The 24,411-nt window shown below is 36.5% G+C and overlaps 1 protein-coding gene across 1 annotated transcript in view; it reads right to left on the reverse strand.

Annotated features, from left to right (window-relative positions):
- adgrl1a (adhesion G protein-coupled receptor L1a) overlaps nt 1-24,411 on the reverse strand; it is a 205,031-nt gene that overhangs the window by 71,298 nt on the left and 109,322 nt on the right. The window contains exons 3-4 of the mRNA XM_051106077.1: nt 11,584-11,797; nt 4,373-4,482 (exon numbers count right to left, since the gene is read on the reverse strand). Of these exons, the coding sequence (XP_050962034.1) occupies nt 4,373-4,482; nt 11,584-11,797 (324 nt within the window). The remainder of the gene's footprint in view (nt 1-4,372; nt 4,483-11,583; nt 11,798-24,411) is intronic.

Raw genomic sequence — 24,411 nt, forward strand, 5'->3', positions numbered from 1 at the left:
GATACGAGGGCCAGAAAGTTTGACTCCTGCTGGCACTCAGCACCCGACTTTGACATGTTGGCTGCGGTCGTGGTTGTGCGCGAACGAGCGCGCGTGTGTTGGCGGGCATACTGACTCTGTCTTTAAGTGTGTGTGTGTGTGTAAGACAGTTTGGCTAAATCTGTCGCCGTTCTGTCTCGTGGAGGCTCGCGCACAAACAGGAGTCTGTCAGGAGTGTCGCAAGCCAAGCTACGTCCTTAAATGCAGCAGCCCTTATTCCTTCATCCTTACATATTAAATAAACAAACAAATGGACATATGTCAGCGGTAAACACGCCAATAACGGCGCGGAACGTGTTCTCCAGCAGCCGTGAAAGATGGGGCATTATCAGAGCAATTAGGCGCAGTAAATTCAATTAATCTCGACAAATCTCCACAGAGGCCCGAGCGATGCCACCATCCCCCGGTAATTAAAAATGGCCGAATTGGTTCGGCGTTCGAGGGGCGTGATGTCTGGATGTAATTGAGGCACGTTTCTATTTATTCCGGCACGCTAGCCAACAACATGTGGAGCCCGGAGCGGAGCGCGTCCCTTCCGTGCCCACGGTCCCTCAGGGGAGATGCGGCTGACGGAGGATCCCGATAATTGGCTCTTCTTTGTCACTTCAGACAGCGAGAACTTTTCATCATGGAGGAATCAGGTCCCAATTTTCCTCACCTCTCTATTCCTCAAACACCATAAACAAAGTTTTTAAAAATAGGAGATAAAATGCAAGTCAGCAGCTAGTTAATCACGCATTCTCTCACCTCTGCGCACAGCGCTATTTCCAAACAACATGCTGGAGATGGCGACTGGGGAGGAAGGCGAAGAGGAAAATAACTGTGACAGGCTAAATGAAGCGGTGAGCGGAGTGGTGAGGCGTGCAAGCGTTTCAGCTGTGACTCACCTGCCGCTCGCCAACATATGTCATGCTAACGCACCGACTTAGCAGACGCAAACTAGCCTGCCCTATACGCTTACTGTACTTCGTCAGACATACAACCTGTTGGAGAGAATCTAACGTACTGAAAACCAGGGTTGCCAGGTTTTCACAACAAAACCCACCTAACTGCTACTCAGAACTAGCCCAAAACTAGCCTAATCGTGCTTCGAGAGGGGTCCCCCAGTACATTTTTTTTTGGAGGGGTCACAAAAACAACGAAACATTATCAGAATAATGAAGAAACATGTTAATGAATACAAAATAGCATGATACTGCTAAATAATGAAACAAAATAATTTAGTAATGTTGAAAAAACAAATGTGAAATAATGAATATATATATATATAAACAGACTACCATATAAATATAAATAAATGGAAAACAAAACAATAAAGTAAAAATAAATAAATAATAAAGGAACAGAATAATGACAGAATGAGAACAAAATTCTATTAATAAAACAAAACACTGAAGAGTAAATAATGGAATGCTGCCAAAATAACACAAAACAAATAAATCATGAAATAACTAGAGACAAAATAACTTTAGAACTAGCTATTAAAGACTAATAATAATAATTAAAAAAACACCACAGCAAAAATTTAATATTGTCAGAATAATGAAGAAACATTTAAATGATTACAAAATAGCAAAATATTGCTAATATAATAATTAAAATAATTTAGCAATGCTGAAAAAACAATAAAATAATTTAAATACTGTTTAAATACTGTAAATAATGGAATCCTGCCAAAATAATGCAAAACAAATAAAAAATAAGTCAAAGAAGAGACAAAATAATGTTACAATTAACAAATACAACAACTACTACTACTATTAATACTAATGAATACAAAATCCAAAATAGCAAAATATTGCTGGAAAAAATTAAAAATAATAAAAAAAAATAAAAAAATAAAAATGAAACAAAAAAAAATTCTGTAATGCTGGAAAAACAAACAACAACAACAAAAAATAATTAAAATACTGTTAAGATAAGAAGAAAAGGCTACTGTATATCAAAAATTAAAATAAAGATAGGACAAAGTAATAACGTGTTGTGAAAACAATGAAGGAACAGAATAATGAATAGAAAATGTTAAATGTTAAACAAAATGAAACAAAACACCAGAGAATAATAAAATGCTGCCAAAATAACAAAAATAAAATAAATAATAATTATAATAACGATGATGATGCCACAGAAACAATTAAATATTGTCAGAATAATAAAGAAATGAATACAAACTAGCAAAATATTGCTAATAAAACAATAAAACAAAATAATTTAGTAATGCTAAAAAGGTGAAATAATTAAACTGTTGAAATATCAAAAAAGTCTACTATATATAGAAGACAAAGTAAAAGGAACAGAACAGTGAATACAAAATGTCAAAACAAAATTCTGCTAATGAAACAAAACACCGAACAGTAAACAATGAAATGCTGCCAAAATAATGCAAAACAAATAAAAAGAAGCCAAAAGAAAGACAAAGTAATGTTAAAACTAACAAAGACAAAATAATGAAAAAAATATGACAGAAATGACAAAATTGTCAAACAAAACTACTAATAAATATTCTCAAAATATTGATGAAACAAACAACAACAGATTCTCTGTGTGTTCACAGTGTGACAACAATAAAGATAGAACATCTAGCACTGTTGAAATAACAATGAAATATTGTCAAAATAATGAAACAAAAGAACAGACGAAATTCTGTCAACACAAACAAAACCACAGAATACTACTAAAATATGAAATAACATAGAAAAACAGAGTTTTTGAGAGAGAGGGAGAGGCCAGCCGCTGCCTCTGAAGTAAATCTAAGTCTCGCTAAGCATCCGAAAGAGGAAGGCTAGGAATAGTATTTGCACTGTGTGTTTTGATGTGTTTGTGTGGAAGCGGATTGAGGATTACGGCCGCTGAGCAAAGGTGGTCAAAGAGTGTGGGCTGAAGAGTCTCGTTCATTTGGTACAAGTGTGTGTGTGTGTGTGTGTGTGTGTATGTGTGTGAGAGAGAAAGTGTTGGAGAGCTTTAAAGATAAACACTCAACTCTTCTGGACGCCTCCCAAAACCTGCAAAAGAAAGAGAAAGAGACAGAAAAAGGGGGAAGTGATGGTGGAGATCGAATAAAAGCATGTCAAAGGAAAAAGAAAAGAGATGAAGGCTAAAGAGCGCGAGTGCGTGCGAGACAAAGAAAAGGAGAATTCAGCAGGTGAATCGAAAGAGAAACAAAGAGCAAAAACACAAGTGAGGAAAAAACAAAAGACTGGACGAGAAATAAAAATGTCAGAAGAGTGATTACGAATGAGAAGAGCACACGAAGAAAGCAGAACGCTGAAAAAAAGAAAAAAAGAGAAAGGAGGATTAGCGGGCAGAGCGGGCTGGCGGCTTGTAGTCCATCCTCTTTATTTCCTGTGGGAAGAGCGGAGAAACTGACCCCAGGATTATAGATTAGAGTTAATAACCCCCTTCCCGCTCACAGTAAAACCCATTAACTTCTCCCCAACACCAAACTACCCTCCTAAAGCCCCCACAGACCCACCCTCCGCTGAGTCACGGCCCCGTCTGGACCACCTGCACACGTAAAGTCGGCGCTCATGAGGGGGAGGAGGGGGGGTACCGTCTGACGGGAGATTTTCACATGAGCCCGGCTCCCGAAACACGTACGAGTCGCTCGAAATTCACACCCTGCCTCTCATTCGCGAGCGACGCGGAAAGCCGAGCGTTGCCATGGGAATATTAGCATGTGTGCGACTTTGGGTCGTGCGGTCTGAAATAAATTTGAGGTTTGTGTTAACATTCCCATTGTGCAACGCACGCACGCGGCTCGCCGCCTCGCTCTCGCAGCCTTGCCGCGGCCCAATTTTCATTTTGATTGTCTGTCAGAGGGGAGGTAAAGGTGTTTAATGCCAGATAAAGCACCCTCGGGGTCATTTTGTTGCCGTGTGAGGCTGTGCACGAGTGTGTTTGTGTGCTTATGATCGCCAATAAAGGCTGAGTCTGCACAGCGCTGGGGATATTGAATGCTTATCTGCCCCGCGTTCACGTGTTTGTTTGTGTACGGAGCACCTCCCCGATGTGAAAATCTCCCTCAGCCTCTGGAACGTCGCACTGTCGATGGAAAAAAACGGTTTAAAGTGTGAGAGAGAGACTGTGTGTGTGTGTGAGTGTTAGAAAGAGAGAGAGAGCGTGTGTGCGTGAAGGAGAGAACGCACTCGTGAGTGTGTGGGTGCGTGACTGAGTGAGTCTGTGTGTGTGTGTGTGTGTGTGTGTGGATGGCAGTAGCTGGTTGGTTGAAGGGGCGGGGTTTAGGTGGGGGCGGGGTGGGGAGGTGAAGAGGGTGGGGCAGGAGAGGCGAGGGGGTGGGGCTGTTGGGATGGAGTGTGTCTGTGTCGTTACTCACTGTATGGCACACATTCATACTGGATCTCCAGGTACTTGTAGGTTCCTGGACACGGGTCAGGAAAGACATCAGACCCAGCCACCACCACACACTGGGTACGATTATTACACCTGAAAGAAAGAGAGAGATAAAGGTGTTTAATAAAAGGAAAGTCAACTGAAAGTTCTCTTTTTATGGATTTTCTCAAGTGAATGGGCTGTTATGTTTGGAAGCCCATTTTCACCACAGAATAAAAATTTGAAAAGGTAACTGCAACTTTTTTTTTTTTTTCTTGCATTTCTGACTTTTTTTCTCATAACTGCATGATATACTAAACTTGGAACTGTGAGTTATAAAGTTTCTTATAAAGAAATGAAAAAAGAAAAAAAGTCTGAATTGTGAGATTAAAAGTCGCAATTGATAGAAAAAAGTTAAAACTGTGAGTTTATATCTTGCAATTCTGAATTTATTTCTTGCAAATGTCGGTTTAAATCATGTAGTTCTGAGGAAAAAAGTGAGAATTGCGAGAAGTAAACTCATAATTGCAAGAAAAAAGTCAGAATTGTAAGATAAAAAGTCACAGTTGATAGAAAAAAGTTAGAACTGAGTTCATATCTTGCGATTCTGACTTTATTTCTTGCAACTGTCAGTTTATATCATGCAGTTCTGAAAAAAGTGAGAACTGAAAAATAAACTTGAAATTGCAAGAAAAACTGAATTGTGAGTTTATATCTTGCAACTGTGGCTTTATTTCTTGCAATTGTCAGTTTATATCATGCGATTCTGAGAAAAAAGTGAGAATTGCGAGAAAAAAGTCATAATTGTAAGATTAAAAAGTCGTAATTGATAGAAAAAAGTATGTTCATATCTTGCAATTCTGACTATTTCTTGCAATTGTCAGTTCATATCACGCAATTCTGAGAAAAAAAAAAAGTGAAAATTGCGAGAAGTAAACTCATAATTATGAGAAAAAGGTCAGAATTGTGAGAAAAATCATAATTGCAAGTAAAAAAGAATTGCAAGGAAAAAAAGTTTGTCTCACAATTCTGAGAAGTAACCACTGCAAGACGTAAACTTGCAATTGCGAGAAAAAAGTCAGAATTCTAAGCTTATATCTTGCAATTGTGGCTTTATTTCTTTGTCATTTTATATTATGCAGTTCTGAAAAAAGTGAGAACTGCAAAACAAACTCGCAATTTGAAGGAAAAACTGAACTGTGAGTTTATATCTTGCAACTGACTATTTCTTGCAATTGTCAGTTTATATCTCACAATTCTAAGAAAAAAAAAGTCAGAATTGTGGGAATTGTGGGAAAAATCACAATTGCAAGAAAAAAAGTCAGAATTGCGAGAAAATAATTTGAACTGTGACTTCTTGCAATTCTGACTTTATTCTCAGTTTATATCTCAGTTCTAAGAAAAAAAGTTAGAATTGTGAGACTAAACTCACAATTACAAGAAAAAAGTCAGAATTATGATAAAAAGTCGCAACTGTGAGAAAAGTCAGAATCGTGAGTTTTTATCTTGCAATTCCGACTTTACTTCTTGCAATTGTCAGTTTATAACATGCAATTCTGTAAAAAAAAAAAAAAAGTGAACTTCGAGACAAACACACAATTGCAAGAAAAAAGTCAGAAATGTGAGATAAAAACTCACAATTGCGAGAAAAAAAAATCTCCCCCGATCTACCGCTTGGATAAGTCGATGCTAGTTTACAGATTTGTGTTCACAGAAAATCGCATAGGTTGTAATAGTCACAGATTCAGATTTTGTTTTTTTTTTGCCTCAGACTATGATTTTGGACTATGATTTTAGAACATGTATTATTTTTATTTGCCTCCTAGCAACAAGGCGTACATTTCAGTGCAAGTTTGTTGTGATCAGAGTGAATTTTCAGTCTGCTAGTGAATGATTCTCAGTTGTTTAGTGTATGATGGCCAATTTTTTAAATTACACAGTCAGTAAGTGAATGAAGCCTGGTGTTTTAAAAACCTGTTCAGATTTTAAAAGTCATGTCGTATATTCCAGTTTTACATCTCACAAGTTTATATCACACAAATCTGTAAATGTAAACTCGAATTGTAAGACAAAAAGTCACAATTACCTTTTTTAATATATGATTTTTATTCAGTGGTGTGAACTTCCATAGTTAGTCATTGTGGTTGACCAATATGTGTATTTTTTAAACTGCAGATGTTGATATAATACAATATAATACAGGTTAAAGACAATAAACTGAGTTCATAATATGTGTGTGTGTGGGGGTGTTTTTTACGGTCAATTATTGGCTACAGAGAATACAACCCATATATATTAAAGGTTAATTTACTGTATATGAATTTTCAAGATTGTCTGTATAAGGGGTTTCAAAGTTTAATATAAAATATAATATAATATAATATAATATAATATCTGCTAATATAAAATAATATATCTGTTATTTCCACCAACTGATCAAGTCACTTTACTCTAAACCACAATGAGTTTTTTCTCTTGTATTTCTGTTCGTGTTGCCTCCTGCTGAGGTCTTTTGTAACATAGAGGCTAAGGTTACATTGTTAGCTGCATATATCATTAAGACCATCTCATTTCTGAAAAGTAACCAATACATTTCAAAGAAATAAAGAAATTACAATAATTTACGCCTTATAAGGAGTAACTGTCAATTTTATAATGGTTACTTTTCTGAAATTAGACAGCCTCAATAACGTAAGCGGCCGAAAATGAGAGACATCTAATTTTCAAGTATTCCAGCAGCAACTGATTTTTCTCCTTCTATGAAACCTGTTAACTGCATTCATCTATATCTCTACAGCCGCTGACCCGAACACTGGAAAACATACTGAAAAGCTGACAGTAAAGACATTTATAATTTTACAAAAGGTGTATGTTGAAAATTCTGTTCTGTTATTTTGACATTTCTGTTCATCAAGGAATCCTGAAAACAAATGTATTATGGTTTCCACAAAAACATTAAACAGCACAGCTGCTTTCAACATAACAATAAGAGACGTTTCTTGCACAGCAAATCAGCATATCAAAATGATTTCTAAAGGATCATGTGACACTGAAGACTGGAGTAATGGTGCTGGAAATGCAGCTTTTCATTACAGGAATAAATTGATAAAAAAAAAATGATAAAAAGTTATTTTAAATTGTTATAATATTTAACAAAATTAATGTTTTGCTGTATTTTTATTACTCAAACAAATGCAGTCTCAGTGAGCATAACACGCCTTAAAAATCGTAACATTAAAGGAGAAGTCCACTTCCAAAACAAAGACTCACATATAATGTACTCACCCCCTTGTCATCCAAGATGATCGCGTCTTTCTTCATTCGTAAAGAAATTATATTTTTTGAGGAAAACATTTCAGGATTTTTCTCCATATAATGGACTGATATGGTGCCCCGATTTTGAACTTCCAAAATGCAGTTTAAATGCGGCTTCAAACGATCCTGAATGCGGTTGCAAATGATCCCAGCCGAGGAAGAAGGGTCTTATCTAGCGAAACGCTCGTCTTGCCTTGCTTTCCTTGAACTCTGTGTATTCTGGCTCAAGACAGTTAGGGTATGTTGAAAAACTCAAATCGGATTTTCTAGTTCAACTTCAAAAATCATTTCAAAATCATCCTACATCGCTGCAGAAGTACCAACCCAGTCTTTGCAAAGTGAACATGCAAAGAAGATGAAACACCCTTAACAAAAAAGGTAAAACAGCGGTATAGGACGATTTCGAAGTTGAGGGAGAACATGAGATGAGTTTTTCGACATAAACTGTTATGAACTGGGGAAAAAAAACAGTCCAGGCAGAGTAAGACAAGACGAGCGTTCGGCATTAAAAAGTATATAAATTGTATTATTATAATGAAAATAACCGATTGTTACGCTAGATAAGACCCTTCTTTCTCGGCTGGGATCGTTTACAGCCGCATTTGGGATCGTTTGAAGCCACATTTAAACTGAATTTTGGAAGTTCAAAATCGGGGCCCCATATCAGTCCATTATATAGAGAAAAATGCTGAATTTTTTTCCTCAAAAAACAATTTCTTTACAACTGAAGAAAGAAAGACATGAACATCTTGGATGACAAGGGGGTGAGTACATTATATGTGAATCTTTGTTGTGGGAGTGGACATTTGAACAGTACTGTATGATAAAACAAATATTTAATTTACATAATATTTACTGAAATAATAAACATTTACACACTCTTACATAACAGCTTCTCCTTGATTCTGTTTTATAATCCTATTATAGGATTATATTTAAAAAATATAATTTAAAAAAGTGTAATCTGATAATATCAAAATACAAATAGAATGTAAACACTGTAAAGACATTTCATTAAATAAACCCAACATCACACTAATTATACAAAGTGAGCATACGGTATTATTGTGACATCGCAAACCAAATAGAAACAGCTCAGAAGAGCTTAATATCTAGGATTTAAAGTAAATTCATACAGTTACACAACATTATTACATCAGAGATGCACAGATGCAAATGCTTTTTATGCATACAATGCACACTTCATGAGATCAAATGACTGGAAGTTGGCAAGGTTTGTGTCTCTTGTCTAAAACCGATCACAACTCTGATGGCTTAGAAAAGTACTATCAAACTCTCCTCAAAAAGACTCAAGACTTGAATTGTTATTCATGTTTGTACCAGAAGTAATGTGGCACAGCGTGCATGTCAAATATGTAACACTCAGGGTTAGAGGTTTGTCACATTTCTGGTCCTAAGTATGAGCCTTGGAAAGCACGGTAATAATTTCTCACTAGGCGTGATCATGTGACAGATAACGTCAGTCGGAGGGGTGCGGAGGCAGCAGACTATTCCTCCAGCTCAAACCTACTTAGAGCTATTGCCTCCGACTAAAGCAGATAAATATATGAATGCAGGGCTGTTATCGGTATAAAATGCAAACACAGATCTAGCATGGTAAAGATTTATTCTGCCTCAAACAGATGCAGAGACACTTCTCTTTTCAAATCCCTCTTTCTATATGTCCCCTCATCATCTCTCTACTAGTGCAGCGTCATTCCCAGTCCAATCCCCCTCTCAATCTACTCATCCCTCCCACATGGCTCCTCGGTTTCTTCTCTTTCTCTCTCTCTCTTTCTCTATTACAAGGCTGATGGATAGCTAGAAGAGGGAATCATTGATCTCGTCTCAGAGGAAGCAAATGCTGAGCACAGACAGGGACTGCAACTGCAGGAGGGGCACACACACACATACACACACACACAGTGGTTATACACACATTATTCAAACACACACGCTAAACAGTCACTTAACCACTCAACCGTATCAATACACTCTGGAATACACAGTGCTCGCAAAACAAAACAGTGACATGAACAGTCAGAGTCATTTGTAGCATTTATACCACCCTCTCTCTCCTATGTAGTGTTAATGTTCAACAAACCCTCTGGAAAGCATAACGAAGACAAGACCAAAAATATGCATAATGAGAATTAGAATGTTTTTATTAAAACACACTTACTGTACAAAAGTTTGGGATTCGTAGGATTTTGTAATGTATATCTCTTGTGCTCACCAAGGCTGTATTTATTTGATCAAAAATACAATGAAAGCATCAATACTGTGAAATATTATTACTACCTCAAAATATTATTTTCTATTTTTATATAGTTTAAAATGCAGTTTATTCCTGTGATGCAAAGCTGAATTTTGAGCATGATTACTCCAGACTTTAGTGTCACATGATCCTTCAGAAATCATTCTGATATGTTGATTTGCTGCTCAAGAAACATTTTCTTATTATTATCAATGCTGAAAACAGTTTACTATTTAATTCATATCACGTGTGTTTGTGAGTATGATGAATAGAAAGTTCAAAAGAACAGCATTTATCTAAAATACAAACCTTTTGTAACATTCTAAATATATTTTCTATCATTTTTCATTTTTTTAACACTGAATATAAGTATTAATTTCTTGCAAACAATACACATGTACATATACTTACCCTAATGGTACAGAGCCGCTCAGATATTTGGGATCAGTAAGACTTGTTTTTTAAAGAAGCTTCTTATGCTCATCAAGGCTGCATTTATTTGATCAAAAATACAGAAAAAAAAAAACAGTAATATTGCAAAATGTTATTACAATATATATATATATATATAGGTTTTATTTTAATATACTTTAAAATATAATTTATTCCTGTAATTCAAAGCTGATTTTTCATCAGCTGTTACTTCAGTTTTAACACTGAACACATGATCCTTGAGAAATCATTGTAATATGCTGATTTATTATCAATTTTGTTATTAAGTTATGCTGCTTAATATTTTGGTGATACCTGTGATACTTTTTTTCAGAATTCTTTGAATAATAAAAGGTAAAAAAAAAAAAAAAAAAAAAAAAAGTTTTTTTAACAATATACACTAATGTTCAAAAGTTTGCAGTTCTTTTCTTTCTTTTTTTTTTTGGAAAGAAATTAATACTTTTATTCACCAAGGATGTTATAAATGTATAAAAAGTGATAGCATAGATTTACATTGTTAGAAAAGATTTAGATTTTGAATAAATGTTGTTCTTTTTAACTTGTTATTCATCAAAGAATCCTAGGAGAATCAGAGGTTTAAAAAAATATATATATATTTGGCAGCACAACTGTTTCCAACATTGATAATTCTAATAATAAATCAACATATTAGAATGTCTGAAGGATCATGTGACATGTAACAGCTGAGGAAAATTCAGCTTTGCATCACAGGAATAAATTATATTTTAAAGTATATTGAAATAAAAACCATTATTTTATATTGTAATAACATTTGCAATATAACTTTTTTTCTGTATTTGTGAACAAACAAATGTTTTGTAAGAATTCTTTTATGATAAGCAAAAACATAAGCGGCAGTGTAAGTTGAATGGGAGTGTAATAATTAAAATAGTATAGAATAGAATAGAATAGAATAGAATAGAATATATATATATATATTTTTTTTTTTTCAAAATGCTTGAAAATTGGTTTGCTCTATTACAGTTTAACACATTTTGCTCATTATCATTAGCTTAACTGTCATCTTTGTTGGCTGCTGCTATTCAAAGGAAATCCAAAATGACTCCAAAATGAATAAATATGACAAAATACTGATTAAACTGAAAGGAATTTTGGTCATCAAAAGTCATCGCAAGACAACAACTATGACTAAAATAGACACTGTAAAAACAAACACTGCTCTGGTGTACCTTTGTGACATGATCTTGAAGGCGTCTGGCAGGTAGCACTGTACATTCTCCATCTGAAAGGGGTCGGCGTCACAAATCTTGTCATCCGTGCGACCGTAGTTGGCCGTCTCGATCATGATGACATCACTTCCCGGGCAGCGGAGCTCGATGGGGTAACCCTCGCATGCCAACTCCCTCCGCATCAGACCAAATGGCATTGCAGAGCGACTTAACGCTGCATAAAGAAAGAGAAACGCATTTAGATGAACTGTTCACAACCCATTTTGCTTCTGTAAATTAGCATGATTTTTAGTGAAACAGGATATCCAATGTGGGAGTGCAACCTGATTTAATGCATATGACTGAATCATTAAGTGTGGATTTTGGGGTTTACAGAGAGCAAGATAACATAATAAACAATTACGAAAAACATTTGGGAATAAAGTGATGAATCGTGCACAATAAGTTCAGTAACATTTGTTAATAAAATAAACAGGGTCAAATTTTGTTTCATGTTGATTTCAAATGAGCCTACCACTTGCGTGGATTATTGATGTAATTAGCAGGTCATGAAGAAACCTGCTAATTAAGAAAAACTCAGCATAGGGAGCTGTTTATTACAGCAAACTTTTATGACCCACGAAAACCTTTAAAGGGAAAAGAAAGAAATAATTAGACAAACGGACAAGGGTTTTTCACAGCCAGTGATCATATTTTCAGCCTTCGTAGTCCCGAGGAGCAAACTATTTACCCTCTCGCTCAAACAAACTGTGAGAGTTACGTACACACTCGGTTAACATCCTCCCACTCCTTCACACAGTTCTCCGCCGGGTGCCATCCGCCACCCGAACGCAAGGCTCGAGAACAGAAAATCAGCTCCCGTGTGTCCAAATCGCTTCGGGAGCCTAAAACCAAACACCTAAGCAGAACCAGCACCTAGAGGAGAGAACCGACCCTAGACCACTACTGGCTCTTTCTGCCCACACATGGTGTCTGCTTTTACACTCAATTTAGGAAAGAGAGAGAGAGAGACATGTAAAGAGGGCTATATGTGCCGTAGGGTTAATCATTGTGTCTGGCTGAGAGGGCCCGAGAGTGGCACAGAGTGGCATACTTTATCTGAACAAGAGCTTTCAAAGAGTTTGAAGATCCAGCCACGTAAAATGGCCGCCAGCCGCCTCCACTCACAGAAGGACAAAAACCAGGCAGTGGAGCTCTCCATGGTGCTGACAAATAGAGAGGGGGAACCTGTGGAGCTGTCCATTGTGCTGAAAAATGAGGGGGTGGATCTGACCCACAGAGTTCCATGCACAGGAAAAACTGATCAATGAAGCGCTCAGTACTGCTGAAATTCATTCCTTCGGGTCTTGCAGCTTCAAAGACTTTGCAATCAAATAGAGGGAACTTTTTTTTTCCACAAAAAAGCCGACAATTTGAAAAACCTGCTTAGTCGGTGCATGCTTCTGTAAGTAACAGTAATCTGCAGACTCTGTTGTAAGGACAAACAGACTCAGCTTCGGACACAAAATGGCCTTTTCTTTGCTTGAGAGATGAAGAACCAAAATGTGGAGTCCTCCGATTTTGAGCCACCCCTTTTCACTCCAGGGTCAATGTGAAAGTCAGATGCCACACAGGATTTAAAGCGTGCTTCTTTTATCTGCAAATGTCAACCATTTATTCCAGCGCACTTCAACATGCCCGTGACTCTCTGAGCTGGTTTCCCACTCAACGGTTCTGTAATCCTTGTCCTGTTCTCTTATACCCTGAGCACTTATTGGCCGCTATGGAACGTGGACTACGTAACTGCATCATACATCACATAGTCGTGTAGCTGTCACAGAGGCTCACTACAGCAAGCTAGCGTGGCGGCATCATCGCCGGGATGGATGGCGTAATCTTGCTGTAAATGTGTAGATTTGAGGGTTCAGACCTGTTCCGATGATTGGGAGATTTGCTGGAGGTAAACATGCTTCATACAAGGCTGCTCGGGTGTGCATTCAAACAGACACACACACACACATAAAAAGGCAAAGTGGGATTAGAGTGCGCCAGCATGGAGTCTTGTTTCCGCAGCATTCCCGTGGAGCAAACACATAGCTCCATACTGCTGGTCACTGATTAAACCATTACTCTGGGCTCGGCATTGCCTCGCCACAGGAGGCCAATCACACAGCCAACCAATCACCCACCCACCCACATGTTCATATAGTTTCAGCAAGCCGGTACGTCCCACACTGCACGTTGCCGTCTCACAAACTACGCCAAATACGTCAGCCCAATAATTTCTGCCTTTCTCTCTGCCTCTTTATCTGCCCGTATCTCCAACAGTTACCACCCAGTTATCTCTCAGACTTGACTACGGCTACTGGATTAATAGGCTCATTCCCTCATTTATGAGTGTATTCTGCTCCCACAGACATTATCTCCAATCGGAAGGGGAAATTGGACTGAGGGGAATAATCTTTGTAATCCGAATTAAAATGCTGGAGCTGAAGGATGGAACCCATTTAAAAGATAGGATAGTTATATTTTCATTTTGTCTTTTTGATATAAGCAGGTGCACAGATGATTAGGAAAATGACCTTGGGTAAGTAAATATCTGTAAGAGAATTATCTGAAAATCTTTGTTCAGGGTCAGTTTTTAGAAAAGTGATTGGAATGTGTAATTGGAATGAGTTTGGGTCAGAGATGGTGGATAGTGCACATGCTCAAACAGTGCAGGTTACCAGAGTTTGAAACTCCCATTGGGTAATTTCGGGATCCTACCACAAACATAGCATTATTTGTTAATTCAGAGATTGAAGTTTATCTAGGGTGAGGGCTGGAGTAACCAGACCTACTGTGTATTAGTAATCATTAATTACTCGCCCTCATGTCGTTAAAATCCCATAAGACCTTCATTCATCTTCGGAACACAAATTAAAATATTTTTGATGAAATCTGAGCGCTTACTGACCCTGCATAGACAGCAACACAACTGACACGTTCAAGGCCCAGAAATGTAGTAAGGATATTGTTAAAGTAGTCCATGTGACATCAGTGGTTCAACCGTGATTTTATGAAGCTACAAGAACACTTTTTTGTGCATAAAGAAAAAAAAAAAAAGACTTTATTCAACAATTTCTTCTCTTCTGAATCAATCTTTACCACGTGTTCACGAGAGTACCACGGCGTATACATGTGGTGCTGCTGACGCTGCTGTTGACATAGAACCTGGATGCGCTGTGCCTTGTTTACAAGCAGAAGACACACACTGTAAATACAACAGTCTTCGTAAACATGTCTGAAGATTTTGCCAGACAAGATGATCTGCCATTTTTTGCCAAGCCCTAATCATTTTAACCAGAACTAAGAGAGATAGACATTCTATATTAGAACACTGGGTCCTGTGCCAGCACCACCACCACATGCATGTCGTGGAAGAAATTATTGAATAAAGTTATTTTTTTCTTTGCGCACAAAAAGTATTCTTGTAGCATAAAATTAATTAACATGCACTATTTTAATGATGTCCTTACTACCTTTCTGGGGCTTGAAAATATCAGTTGTGTCGTTGTCTATTCAGTGTCAGAAACCTCTCAGATTTCATAAAAAATGTCTTAACTTGTATTCCGAAGATGAACGAAGGTCTTATTGGTTTGGAACAACATGAGGGTAAGTAATTAATGACAGAATTTTCATTTTTGGGAGAACTATCCCTTTAAGTGATGTGGGTGAGAAATCAAGCTGAATGTAGTTAAGTTACTCACTACATTTAATTATTTTCTCCCAACACTAATCAAACACAGATCAACTTAGAAGTTCGCCATGCAGTTTGCTTAAAACATGCTTTGTGAATGCAAATGGCTCACTGTATTTTCTCATAATTCCAGATAGATTTGGTTGTAACTGGAAGGCATTCGAAACAAATGAGAAGCAAATAAACCGGGACACAGTTTGTGGACGGAGGAATTTTCCTCCTGCTGTCGCCAGTGCTATTGAACAAGCACACGTGATCAGGGACTAGACTGCACCAGTATGAGCTAGTTGTACAACTAATTGACTACTCAGTCTAACCTATGTATCTGCTTGTGGGACAAAATGGAGCAGGTACTCATAGTCTCATATGTGGTTTTATCAAATGTATCACTGGTCCTCTGGCTTATAAACTCTATTGCACAGACAGTGACAGATCATTCAGTCTCTTTATTCAGAAATATGCTATACACACCTTTTAAACAGCACTGACAGCTTCATAAATACAGATATTTTAATTTTGGTTGTGCCACTTTTATTTTTCTCAAAATGTGTAGACTAGAAATTATTGAAAGAAATGGAAATGGGAAATGAGGCAAACTGGCATTGCCTCCATGAGAACTGTGGCTCATCAATGATGAAGAGTAACTACAAGCAGCAATGCTAACTTAACCACATTTTTCAATCGTGTGACAGCAGCTTTGCAGGTTCCAAAATACTGACACTTTAGCAAGCAGCCATTAACAAGCTATTTCCAGAGTATCGGTGTAGGGTGGCACAACGCTACATCACAGGTTTTTAAAGTCATTTTATACTGCGTAGGCAGCTTAATAACTTAGCTAACTGAAGTAAATCAAACACACCCTTCTAAACAGTCCTCACTCTTTCATATGTAGCACTAGCGAATTGTAATTATTTTACTGAATCAGTTCATTCTTCAGTTAATTTTACATATATTTTTACTTATATTACATACATTTTTTGACCAGCCTAGGGTCAAAATGTATGTTAATTACAATGAAATGAAAATATAGTATAGTTTAAATATATATTAATTGCAATTATTTATTTATTTATTTTTTTTTTTGGACCCACTTAAGTAGGACTTACATATACTTATACCTATATATGACCCTGGACCACAAAACCAGTCTTAAATAGCATGGGTATATTTATGGGTCAAAATGATTGATTTGTTCTTTTTTATGCCAAGAATCACTAGGATATTAAGTAAAGGTCATGTTTCATGAAGATATTTTGTACATTTCTTACCATAAATATATCAAAACTTAATTTTTGATTAGCAATATGCATTGCTAAGAACTTCATTTGGACAATTTTAAAGGTGATTTCCTCAATATTTCGATTTTTTTGCACCCTCAGATTCCAGATTTTCAAATAGTTGTATCTCGGCCAAATATCTTCCTATCCTAAAGGACATAAAGGACATAAAGCATATTTATTCAGCTTTCAGATGATGTATAAATCTTAATTTTAAGATTTTTGTGGTCCAGGGTCACATATGTAATTTCTTACTTCTTTGAAATATAATTATAAGTGTACTGCTGAATGTACTGACAAGCATTTGTGGCAAACTAAAAAATATTTTAATGTAATTTCTATTGAAACGTGTATGTTACGTATTTAAATATATATGTAATTACAAATTTGTAAAGATGCATTTTTAATTTAGCATATTTAATGCTTTACAATAGCACGTAACACAATGCAGTTAACATTGTAATCAAGTCCCTTACATGTTTTAATGTTAGTTAGCACAAAAGTAAGTGTACTTTCTTTAAAGGATGACAAAATGTTAAAACACTTACTGTAAGCAGACATGAGTGGCCTTTTATTTTATTAATTTTATATTATCCGCAAGTACGGTTTTATTTATTTATTTATTTGAAGGCTTGAAGAACACTTCAAGCGCTTATTCAATACAGTTAAGCATACTTCTATTTCACAAGGGTTTCCAAGTAATTGTATTAAAGCTATTTTTCTACTTTTTTATTGTAACCAGTCATGCAGCTAACTACTCAGCATAAGGCTTTGTGTAATCTAACTACTTTAAATGATGAGTAGCTTGTGTAAAAGGCTACAGCTTCCAAACAGCCTCTTCGAATTAGCCTGTAGGCCATAGCTCTGACTTTATATTGGAAATATTTTCTTTCAATATCACTACCTTTCATCCAAGTATGTATGCATGGAAACTGTGTGTAACCTCCTTTTTTCCTATCAACAGGTCTTTCCGCTCCATATTCGTATTTTTCCCCCTTGAATGATTTTTCTGTCAAATTTCTTCTCGTTTCCTCCCCCATCCTCTGGCTTTCTCTAAGCAAAGTGAAAGAATGAGGGGCGAGGAATGAAGACGTGTCACTGCGGGGCAGCTGGTGTGAAGAAACTGGGGCTGGTGCTGCCATAATAAGAGCTGTATACTAATTCAGAACAGTGGAGAAGAGTGATTGGATTTGACTCATTATCCAAATGCAGTAATTAAAGCCTGGGGGAGGTTTAGAGAGTGGAGTAGAGAGGCCGTGCCCTCAGCCTTGAACACACACACATATACACGCACACTGACCGACACAGACAGGCAAGGACACAGACGAGGTAGACAGGACAGGCAAGACGCAAATGGGGTGAGACAGTTGAAAAGAAGGGTGCAATGAACTCAGCAGGGGAAAAGAAATGGAGACACTCACATCTAGTGTTGTAGATGGTAAAATATGGCATTGATTGGCTCATTAAAGGTTCACAGGGTTCCAACACTATTCCAAGAGCTTCACAATTACTCAAGAGCCAATAGAAAATGAGGAAAGAAGGATCAGATTGCATTTGTAGGAAGGTTACAAAACACTTAATATTGTCTAAAATAAAGTAAAAGAAAAAAACTAAATAAATGTACCAAGAAAAGTACTCTTTGCGTTCATGTTGATTTCTTTTGTGACTATGAAAATGTAAAATGCAAAAAGCAATAAGATATGTCCTGTACACTATGTAGTGCGTACACATTTCTAAATTATTATTTAAAAAAAGAAATAAAAAAATAAAAAATATGGGTCATTCTATAATTAGGGGTACATTTAGAATTTGACAATGTGAAGAAAACAATTTTCCTTTTTCCCAAAAACCCAAACATGACCTTACATAGCTGCTTTGAAACAATCTATATTGTATAAAGTGCTATATAAATAAAGGTGATCTGTAGGAATATGTGCATAAAATACCATCTATGTTTGCTAGTGTCCACCATGTTACCTTTACTGGGTAACACTGTTGACAGGTAACTTAGTTGACATTTTTAGTGTTTTGTACCTATACTCAACATGGAAACCTAGACCTACTGAGCAACTACTGAAATATATGTCTTTGCAGCTTTAAAATTCACAGCAATAATACTTGTGTAACACTGTTGACAGTCAATTAATCCACTCTTGACACAGGTTTGGCAGTTTAACCAATATTAGGAGAAAGAGAGAGAACATAATTTCTAGTGTTTCATCCATGTGCTTCTAGATGAAATATCATCATACTGTGCAAATTATGTGAGAATTGGACAAACCATTCTTTTTTTAAGGGGGGTTTTCTAGTGGGTAACTTAGTTGACAATGTTTTTTCAGACACAAATAAAACAAGTTATATCACAAAAAACACTTATCGTTTTTGAAGCGCACACCCAAATGTCTTGACAACCTAATCTAACTGAATGCAAAAATATGGAAGTAATTTATATTTGAGGTAATTTTCATGCCTAAATGCAGAGTAGAATGAGCAGCTTTATACAATTGGATAGCTGAATACCAGGACATAATTTTTGAACAAAAAAAACGGCTTTTTCTACATATAGTAGTGTGATTGGGAAAAATATAATTGCGTACTAGAAAATTAAGCATCAGGGATTTATACTGAGGAAAAAATATACTTCACGGACATGAGATATACCCACAATTATAGAATAATCCGTACATGTATATATTATATATATATATATATATATATATATATATATATAATAACAAATTATTCAAAATCATTAATGAATTCAGTTCATAAAGATTATATCATCATTTACAACCCAATCTAATCTTGTGTGTCCCAAAAAAGTACTACTGATGTGCAAAAATTGATGTACTATTAATTTCAAGTAATTATCATCATGTAATTAATTAGATTAAAAATTTTAAATCACCCTAATTTTATTATGAAGATTATTATGATGTGTGAGAAGCTGTATCCAAACTTGCCTACTTAGTAGCTACATTTGATTGTGAAAAACGTATGAATGCTTGTTTTATGAATGAAATCCAGATGTACCGCATCTGTCATGTGACCTACAGTGTCAGCTTTGTCACTCCACTGCCTTTCACAACTCCTCTCCCATGGCATCATGGGATAGGAAAATGTCTACTGGATATGCACTACAGAATCTCTGCAGAAGTAGTAAGTCATCTGACTTCTTTTCACCTACTGTCTTATGCATACTATGATTATTTTTTAACTAAAATTCATAAAAATATTACATTTAAATTAATAAGTACATTCATCTTTGAGGGGAAGAAAGGTGTTAATTTTTTAAAAAAAGTTACATTTTTAAATGAAAGAAAATTCCATAGAGGAATGTGCGAAAGACTCTTGTAATTACACGTGATACATTAGCGCTCACCTACACAGATCATTCATTTGTCACGTGTCACTTGAGTTCCCAATGCTGTGCTCTGTGACAAGGAACGATTACCACTAAATAATTCATCTGCTGGCAGACTCCTAAAGCTGTAAAAAATATTAAAGTCAATCAATTGAATTGAGCTTAAAATACCTGATTATCAGAGCTGCCTATCAATTAATAAAGCAATGATTGATTAAGCAATTAGCAGCTCTAACAGTGAGAGGCAGGTCCGTGAGGCAGGTTGTGAGGGATACAGATACTGCGGGCCAGTTGAGTGTGGATGGCATCAGCTTCTTCTTACTCTTTCAGCGCATCTCGAGGCACCACTTAATCGCTCAGTTGCTCATTAGCACACAGCTCAAGCTTTGGAAACCGGCACCATTAGAGCCGGCATGACTGCCACGCCAGCACTACACTGATGTGTACGGTTCAAAAAGGGACCCACGTGTCAGCAGGTTTGGCCTCTGGAAAATTAGTTGCATTTGACCAAACAATTCTAATTAGTCTAGTTTCTAAGTATTTAAATGGCAGAATAAAACATTTGTGTATACAATATTTTTTCTAGCCAAGCATTCAGTAACAAACTACTCTAAGATTGCAGCAAATACAGCAATCATTTTAGTATTTAATATTAAAGGGCTGTCAATTACAAGTTTTAATCAAATTACTTACATGATATGCTGATTAATAAATCAAAATATGCAATCAATCACATATCCATATGAATACAATTGGCCCTATTTGAATATAATTGAAGATATATTATGCAACTGAATATCACTGAACGTAAGCCTATCACTGATCTACAGTCCACAGCAATATATTTAATCAAATTTGTCAATCTAAATTGAGTTTGACTCATTTAATTGAGTTTGACTCCAGACCTCACTGCATAATCACACAGCATGTCTATCATAACTGTACATTTGTAACATCGCTCTTTTCTTACCATGTTTTCAACATTTGACAGCATTTTTACATGATAATTTAACCCTTTCACAAGTAAGTTTAAAATATTCCAACAGAGCCCTTGGTTTGAATTTTTTAAGGTGACCAGATTTACAGATTATCGCATAGTGTATTATAGATTCTGATATTTTAGCTTCAGACTATGGTTTGATATCATGATATATGATATCAAACATGTTTGGTTTCTTGAGCTGATTTTAGAACACTTTTTTTTTTATCACAAGTTTCTGTGTTAAGTTTCTGTTTGAGTTTGTTGTGTTCAGAGCAACTTGAAAGTATAGTAGGGTGTGATTCTTAGTTGTTTAGTCTAACTTTTTACAAAGTCGTCAAGTTTATTATGTCTAGTGTTTTAATATTTGTTCAGAATTGAATCCAAATCCGTAAGACCTTCATTTATACTCAGAACAGAAATTAAGATATTTTTGATGAAATCCAAGAGCTTTCTGACCCTGCATAGACAGCGTCGCAACTACCACATTCAAGACCCAGAAAGGTAGTAAGGATATCGTTAAAATAGTCCATGTGACATCAGTGTACCAACCGTAATGTTCTGAAGCTACAAGAATACTTTTTGTGTGTAAATAACACAAAAATAACAACTGTATCCGTTATTTGGGTTTGGAACAGCATGAGTGTGAGTAATTAATGACAGAATCTTCATTTTTGGGTGAACTATCCCTCTAAGTTATAACGGGCAATGGGTGCCACCATTTTGTAGTTTGCGTTTTAACACCATGCTAGCTTCTTTGGTTATTTTTATGGCAACAAGTTGAAATAGTATAAAAGAAAATTTTAAAAAACCTAAAGTTAGCTTCAGATAAAAACTGCAATGTTTACATTTTCAAAGTGGAATATAATTTCTTAAGTGAACTTAAACCAGCACAATTTAATATTTTTTAACACATACTGCACTCTGGCATGAAGAGCATATCTGTGGACCTTCCTTTGATATTAACATCTTATGTGTAATTCTGAAATGTCCTCTTCAGCATTGCGTATATATGATCTGATCCCAGTGAAATTTAATTTCATACAGTTTGCCATTACTTTTTCAATTGACCGTTCGCAAACAGCTTGATTGACAGGCGATCTGACCAATCAGAACGCCGAATCTGCCATTCTGTCCGACAAACAAATCAGACAGGAGAGTAAATTAACTTTGGTGGACTTCGGTGTGTATTGGCATCTTTCTGTGGTTGAAATAAAATACATTCTGATGTTCATTCACACATTTTTTTCCTGTGCTTTAAGTAAAGAGGAAAAGATGATCGATTCGTGTGGATTAATCTAATAAGGCAATACACTGATCTGTCACAACAAATTAAAGCGCCACAAAATGGTATATATTTTTTAATTTCTTAAGAAATTACAACATTTTAAAGCTAAGACATTGTTTCATACCAGAAGCAACCTGCTCTGCCTTGTCTGTCGACATGTTGTCAGTTTCCTCTTCGCTCCACAATTAATTTTTCACTGCGTGAGAACATGAAACAAAACGTGTTTCTGTGTGTTTGTCATGAATAAAACATGTCATCAAATTATGTTTGAAATTGGACTGAAATTAGTCGACATTATCAACAATCTTGATAATAAAAAAATGACAACCAATGTTTTTGTAGTTGTATAGTTGAATAGTTGTTTGATCTCATGACCTAATTTAAGGGCCTGCTAATGTACAGCAGCGCTTTACTGTAGATACTGTAGATTTACTATAGTATACGTATAACTCAATATTTTGCATAGACATTAGTGTGTATTTTACGTTTCTGCTAGTTCTTGTATTTAAATGTATTAAACATTTTGCAGTTGAAAACACTGAATAGTTTTGATATATGATAAGCTTTAAAAGAGTATCTCTCTGTCTCTGCTCTAGTCAAAGTGCTAAAGCAGACTTGAATTTAGCAGTTGATCATGTGAAACAATGAATGTCCTATAAAATTTCCATACCCATCAAAGAGTTAAAATACTTTGTGAAGCGGAAGAGATAGGAAACAACTACCTGGCAACCATCCCAGCATCTTGAAAGTGAGTTTTGCAGAGAAAAGCACTACTTGCTATTTCTTCAGAAAACGTAAAACCTAGTTTCCTGTCTATCAAATGGCAAATGCTGAAACACATGAAAAGAAAGTCAAAGTACCAAAGAGTACCAGAGGCACATGCACACACATTAAATCTGCTCAAGCCGAGATGGAAATTGGAGTGAAACTGAGTGAGAGAAGCTGAGAAAACAGACTTAAAAACAAAAACACTTTTACCTTCAGCGGAAAGGCTGAAGGTCACTTTGTGTCTCTCTTCCCCAAGCGTCGCCTGACTCTCTCTCTACAGTCTGTCCCCTGCTCTACGGCTATCATAACCACCCGCACCGAACCCAATTACAGCCCAGCACTGCATCCCACGTCTCACTCACACACACACACCCATGTGTCCACATCACACCACACGCCTCTCCCGGCGCGACACATCACACCCCACACTCAGCGTCTCCGCACTCTCCATCAGCCTCATGGCTGGGCCAAGAGAGAACGACGACTGGAACCGCTAGGATTAAGATTAAGACTCGGTCAGAGCGAGAGCCTAATGAGCAGGGACCGGCCACACAGAGTGCCTTGCACTTCCTGTTGAGGACAGGATGTGACTTTCGCAACGTGACTGACCCTTGTGTTAAAACACATTTACCCCAAACAATGTCTCACCTTGAGACTAAAGCCTTCCTGAGACCAATGTGTCAGTATTTTATCCACTCTCTGTTCCCGCCCCCGTAATGTGAAATATAGCCAGTGAGAGAGTGAGTAATTCAGGGCACGCTACAGTCTCCGAGTCCTGTGATTTCATTTGCGTAGAGGTAATAAAACTACTTCATAGGGCAAAGGATAAAACCAGCGGCATAATGCCACCAGAGACTTCGGTTAGTCCGGCCTGTCATAAGCTAATGGCAGCCGCATTATAAACGGATATAAATGGAAACTCAATACTGCCTTCCCTAATCAAAAAGAGAAGAGGGAGGGAGCAAGTAGGCCAAGAGGGGAGAGTGGAGTGCGTAAGTCAAGGAGAAACAAAGTAAGACAGTTTCGATGGATTTGTCAGATCCTTGTACTTAAATCGAGCTGTTTCACCATCTCTAAACCTGATAGCAGAAGCACAATGACTTCATGTCTATTTGATGCTTTCATTTTCATCTAGATGTCATCATTTTTTGAGTCAAATCTGAGTCTATATAATAGGCTTTTAGACATTTCTAATTTTTTTCCCCAAATTTTTTTGGGGGGGGTTGTAATCTCAATGTGAGAATAAATTCTAGAGTCAGATATTTTTTCTACCTGTGTTCACAAAAGTGCCTCTTGTTTACTTCAGTCTCAAATAGCTGTGCTTCGAGGTGACAGGTGTTCCTGTTTTTATGCCCCCTTATTTGGTCACATTTACATCTTTGCTTTTTTTTATGCTACCTGCACATCAGTCTCTCTGTCTGCCTGCCTTTGGCT

Source organism: Labeo rohita, chromosome 3 (genome assembly GCF_022985175.1).
Source record: "Labeo rohita strain BAU-BD-2019 chromosome 3, IGBB_LRoh.1.0, whole genome shotgun sequence".
Lineage (NCBI taxonomy): Eukaryota > Metazoa > Chordata > Actinopteri > Cypriniformes > Cyprinidae > Labeo > Labeo rohita.